The 6000-nt window shown below is 44.0% G+C and overlaps 1 protein-coding gene across 1 annotated transcript in view; it reads right to left on the reverse strand.

Annotated features, from left to right (window-relative positions):
• Positions 1-4728, reverse strand: part of PDLIM1 (PDZ and LIM domain 1) — a 48233-nt gene extending 43505 nt beyond the window's left edge. The window contains exon 1 of the mRNA XM_019556128.1: positions 4556-4728. Within this exon, the coding sequence (XP_019411673.1) occupies positions 4556-4653 (98 nt within the window). The 5' untranslated portion in view covers positions 4654-4728. The remainder of the gene's footprint in view (positions 1-4555) is intronic.
• Between the last annotated feature and the right edge of the window lie 1272 nt (positions 4729-6000).

Genomic DNA, 6000 nt, shown 5'->3' on the forward strand with positions numbered 1-6000 from the left:
AGCTTCTCCTCCCAATCTTTGTTCTCAAAATGTTTCGCAGACTGTAAGGAATAGCCCTAGTCCACAAGCCATCATTTCAAGTGACTCAGATCTAATATTAAAATCACTAGGGTTTTAGGCTTTTACAAAGTGTACATGGTAAATGGAGAATTCAGAGATTCTTCTCCCCCTTGAGAATCCTTCCAGTGCTCAAATAAATTGCACACACAGTGCTGACTACGCATGATGGCCTGACCAGATTGCAGGGCTCCTTGTTTCAGTCAGCAGAGCTACCTAATAATACAGAAACAAAGACAGAGATCCAAGCAGGGACCAGGTAGCAGATAGTGCTTATGGGTTAAATGCAGACAGTCAAAAAGCTGGAGGCTGAATTGATTCAGTCTTTGCAGGCTAGTCTAAGCTGCAAAGATTGAACCAATAAACAAATGAACAGACATTCACTTTTGATTCAGGGAATACAGCCACATGCCTGCAGTGGCTCAAGCCAGAGGCTGGAGGGCACTAAAAGCACAGCTCTCTGGCATGTAGCCTGCATGGGCTATGTGTTCTCTTCCTCTTCCTGCTGCCCCTAAGGTCTCTGGGATTTGCAGTCCAGACTCACAACAGCAGGACTCTTCAAAGTTGCTCATCACTTCCTCTTCCTGCTTCCAGGGGCCTCTGGGATTTGTAGTTTAGAGTCACAGCTGGCACTAAGTAAGCAGGGCAGGGCAGGGCAGCTCTGTACTTGGGGGAAGGGCATTTTAACCCCCCTCCCTGGCCCCAGACCCCAGCAGAGGTTTGCTGGGGGTGGGGACAGTGAACCACCCAGTGAGGCCAGTGAACCAGCTCTCACTGCTCCAGCTAGGAAGCAGAGAGGAGGGGCCAGTCAGACAGCACAGCACAACACAGCCCAGGGCTGCAAAATGCTGGGGTCTGGGACAGAAGTTGAATAAACCAGTTTGACTTAAAACAGTTAAGTTTCATACAACATTCAACCAGGTTTATCTTAAACCAGTTTGAGCCATTTTGAACCTGTTTTATGTGCACCGTACTTCTATTCTGTTACAGGTTTAAACCAGTTTCTGATCACTTAAACTGGTTTATGTGTAACTTCTGTCCCTAGCCCCTAGATCAAACAGTTTTCAAACTAATTGGGAGAGAAAAATCCAACCTAACCTGGCTGTATTGTCCACCCTGGACATCCTGATGGAGTTTGGCCTGATTGCACAAGCCAAAGCTCAGGAAACCTTAAAAAAATATTAGATGTCCAGGTAGCATCATTTTCCAAAAGCACTCCTTCTCCTCCAGCTCACTAGCAAACTTCATCTCTTCCTCCTGGAAAAGGACTTGGTCATAGTGCTTCTGCACAGGTTACCTCCATGCTGGATCACTGTAAGACACTCTATGTAAAGGTGAACACGCAGGTGATGCACAAGCTCCAAATGGCATAGATTGTACCTGCTTGTCTTCCCCATGGGTTAGGCCACCATGAGACCACCACATCTGTATACTCTCCACAGGCTTCTGATGCTATCTTAAGGCCTTGGTAATAATCTTCAAAGCAATTAATAGATCAAGCTTCTGATTCAAAGACCGAACATGAATCTGTGAGCTACCACAACCAGCTGCCCTCTTCTGGGACCAAGTAGATCAAAAGATCCAGGGTAGCTGGAAAGAAAGTTCTCTCAGCTGAGGGGATCTGTACACAGAGTAATGTCCCAAATGAGTTCAGGTTAATCCAGAGCTTCTTTTTCATGACACGCTCTTCCAACCTAAGTGATGCTCACATAAAAAATACACCCTCCTTCATAAAATCCTACCAACTCCCTACAAAGCAAAATAAACTCCATGAAATAGTCAAATTTTTGCTTGGGGTATGGATTGGCTCTCCATGAGATATGAAGTACTTGAGGAGTTCTGTTTGCTTTAAGGATGCCATGAAGTCCACTAGGTACTTGACTATTAATTTTACTTGGAATGCACTTAGATACCTTGGTATACTCCTGCCATACTTTGCTACCCAAAGATAAATGGACAGACAAAACATCACTCCAAGTCTACCTAAACAGAAGTATAAAAAGGTCTATGATTTCTCCTTCTTGTCTCACAGGTAATGTAAGTCTTGCTTCCTGAGCCTATCAGCATAAAGGAAGAAGTTCATATGAAATAGCTTGATTCCACATAAGGAGGCCACACTTGAAAAAGAAGTTGCATTGTGTTCATTCAGAGCCATTCCACAGTTCCGCATGACTACACATCCAGTTAGACTTATTCTCCAGGGCAGTTTCTATGCCCTGATCTAATTGAATGCTCATTGGGTAGTGATAAAGTTAACAACTTTTTGATTAACATTAGCAAACACATTCACAAACTAAATGATCTGTAAAGTGTGAACTTGCCTATGGGCTGAAACAGCCCCCTCCTCCTGTTTTCACTCAGCCAGAACCACACAGTATTGCTTTGTTCAGTTAGGAAACACGTGATTTCAAAAAGGCCAATAAGCACATTTCTGCATGAAAATAATGATTACTGAATTCAGATTTTTCATGAGAAAAAGTGGGGCTAATAAAACACTGTACATTCAGTGACCATGCATCCTGCTTTCTTGCCATTTTCTCTCTACCAGCTTCATATTGCACACTGTTTTGCAATCATTTTGGGTTGGAACTACAACTTTTTGTTGGCCTATAAAGTGTCTACTGAGCTACTGACATCACCCAAACATCACCCAAACTATAAAGTGTCTACTGACATCACCCAAACATCAGTAAGAGAACTCTGTGGACTAAGAGCACTAAGAGTTATCTCTGGCCTGCAAAGCTATGACTTTCTATCACATGCCCTCTAGCATTAGGTCCAAGAAAGCACTCCCACAGCAGTGGCAGGAGGTTTACAAGTGCTTTTAAGGGAAAGGAAAAAGGATTTAAAACTCACTGCAAAAGAAAGTGGCTTCCAAAGACCAACTCTGTCTCCATGCTCATATCTAGAGATCCCACTGAAAACTAGGGCAGCTGCAAGTTCTCAGAACCTCTTTTTAAAAAGTAAGGGTAGAAGGGAAGATTACAGTTTCCCCATCCCACAATGGTTCCAACTCTAGGCAGTGCGTGGTGAGGGACCAGGACAGTCTCTTTTTCCCCAGCTCAGAATGGATGATTAAGAGCAGACTGCTGGGCTCGTATAATCCCATTCAGAGAGTGGCTCAGCAGTGGAACAAAAGAAAACCTACAAGACCAACAGTGGTACCAACATAAGTGACTTGAGGGAACTTGCAGGTGCTTGAAAGCAAAGCTGGATAATGTGAAGCACATGAGCGTGGGCTGAGGTTTAAAGAAACTTTGAAGGACTTCCTGACGCTATTTTTCTCTCCCTGTCTCCAGAAAAGGACATATTTGATGCTTTATCCAAAAGAAAAAAATAAGGTTGGGGTTGGCCTGATTGTCCATGGATTACTAAAGGAATGCCATTCCTGGACCTCAGTAAACTCAAGTGAGGCCACTTGGGAACATGCAAAACTAAGCTTGCAGCCATCCACATGGATTGTTGTGAGGCTGCATACAGGCAACTTCCAGTACAGTTCACGATGAGCCAAGGACAGTATCAGATGGTCGAAGGTGTAGAGCTCCTGAAAATAATTTGAGTAAAACACAGCGTTGCAGATACCACCCAACCTGTACTCTCTGACTGAGAAAATCCATTCAGTCTTAAGATATGCAACCCTTCCTATCATCCTCATGTGTGGGAGGAACTGGGTGGTTATGGGGTCCCACAACAATTAAGTCTTGCTCTGCTTACTCCCCAGGGGGTGCGGGGAGCAGCAGGGGGCAGCACAGGAAGTAGCAGTGGTGCAGGGGCCATGGGAAGCAGTGGTGTGCCTGGCTGCATTGCATGAGGCTCACATGCAGTCCTCAAGAGCGGCACATGGTCTAGCCCCGTCTCTCTCTCTCTCTCTGTCTCTCACCTCACCCACTATAACCCCACACCCTCCCACAGCCCCCACCCCAACCACATACCCATCTACACCCACCCACCATACCCACATGCCACCACACACACACACACACTCCGACTCCCCAACCATACCCCCCTACATATACTCCCTTACTGCCCACACACAGTATACAGTAGGACTGTATTTTCTCTATTATGCACTCACCTCTAGATACACTTTGCAAACACATAACACAGTACAAAAATATTTTTAAATAAATTTAAATAAGTTATAGTACGTTTTATTTTTTTTGTATATAATATTGGGTTTTTTTGGTTTCAAGATTGCAGCACCCTCCCTCCCAAAAGGAGTACTTCCAGGGCAAGCGAAGGGACTTCTGGTGGCAAAGATCAGGAGTTAGGGGGTGGGACGTATGGCCCAAATATGGTGACCAGGGTGGAGCAACTGTCAAGGGGTGGGGCTACCTATGTGACCCTCGATAGCTCAGCAAAACTTGGTAAGCTGCCCTCCACTTGAAATAATTGCCCGTGTGGTCCAGAGAGGTCAAGACAGGTAAGCCAATCAGATGTGGTTGTTATAAAGAACCAACAAGTCCTGCCTCCACGTGGGCACATCTCAGTAACTTACCTTCCAACAGTCAGATTTATCTCATCTGTGCAAGCCTTAATTTTGTTCTGTGCTTCTAAGTGTGTCATATTGTCTGTGTTCACTCCATCAATTGCCATGATGACGTCTCCTATACATAAACTGGCTATTGCAGCTTTGCTCCCAGGAGTCACCTAAGGTGGAACAAAAAGGGATCCATTACAGAGAAACAGGAGCTTTTCCAAACACATTTTAACCCTGGGTGACTTCCCAGACAATGTTTCAGTAACAGAGGATAGCCCATAGGCTTGTCTTGCTAAAGCAGAAAGTGAGGGGTGGAAATCAATTAGAGCTGATTATAAATAAAAGTGGACCCAAGCTAATGAAATTTGAATCTGGACCTCAATTTCCTGCCATAGCCAGAAGTATTAATCTAGGATTTTGCCTGGGAATCATATGGAAATGGAGGTGTTATATTTTCCCTATATGCAAAGCTCAAATGTGTACTTTTCAGCCTCAGTTACTGATTTTGGACTAAAGAAAACAACAGACAAGAGGGGACACATATGAGAGAGACAGAGCAGACACCCAGTGACTCACTCACATCTAGCATAAGCAACGGCACTGAAATTGAGGGTATAGCACCAGACAATCAGGGAGGCGGATGCTCTACAAATAGAAAGGTACAGTCCACCCAAAAGAGAGAATATAGAAAAAACAGCAAACACCAAAGCAGCCAAATGCAAAGACTCAGCTCTGAAACAAGCTTTAAGAAATCAGTATACCGTGAGGCAGGGAGTCAGGCTTGGACCCAAGATTTTGGTTTGGGTTCACCTCTGCTTTTAATAAATCAGTAAGACCCAAAGAAAGAACCCAGGTGGGATTTCCAGCTTGAAATAAACAGTTTGCATAAATATATAAATAGAAGCAACATGGGATGGAATGTTGCATAAAATGGCAGAGCTTCAGAAATTTAAAACCCCTCCACAAGGGCTGCAATAAATCTGGTATCATTTAGGAACAACAAAGGTAAAAAGGAGCAGAGGATCAACAAATGGTGCAGATAATCAAAAAGCCCAGATACTGGACTTGGCCTAGCTAAAGCAGAACTCAAGTATCTACCCAAGGCTCTTGTGGCTGATTTCCATTTTTCTATGGATACCAAAATGATCTAGAAAGCACTGCAGAATATATTTTGCTGGGCATCAGAGTGGATTGCGGTAAGGTCTCTTCCAGTTTTAATAAGGAACATCCTTAATTATTCTCTGGGTCCGCTGAGGATAGCTAGGCATTAATGGCCATTTTTCCTTCCACCTGTGAAGTTCCTTACCATCTTGTGCAGTGATGGTCAAGTCAGTTATTATAAGCCAGCTAGCATGAAGTTTAGTGTAAGATGCTTATAATATGGGCCTGTTCCAAAGTCCACTGAAAACAATGTAAAGACTCCCACTAATTGCAGTGGACTGTGATTTTCTTCAAAGACAGTG

This window comes from Crocodylus porosus, unplaced genomic scaffold (genome assembly GCF_001723895.1).
Source record: "Crocodylus porosus isolate Cpor-Errol unplaced genomic scaffold, CroPor_comp1, whole genome shotgun sequence".
NCBI lineage: Eukaryota > Metazoa > Chordata > Crocodylia > Crocodylidae > Crocodylus > Crocodylus porosus.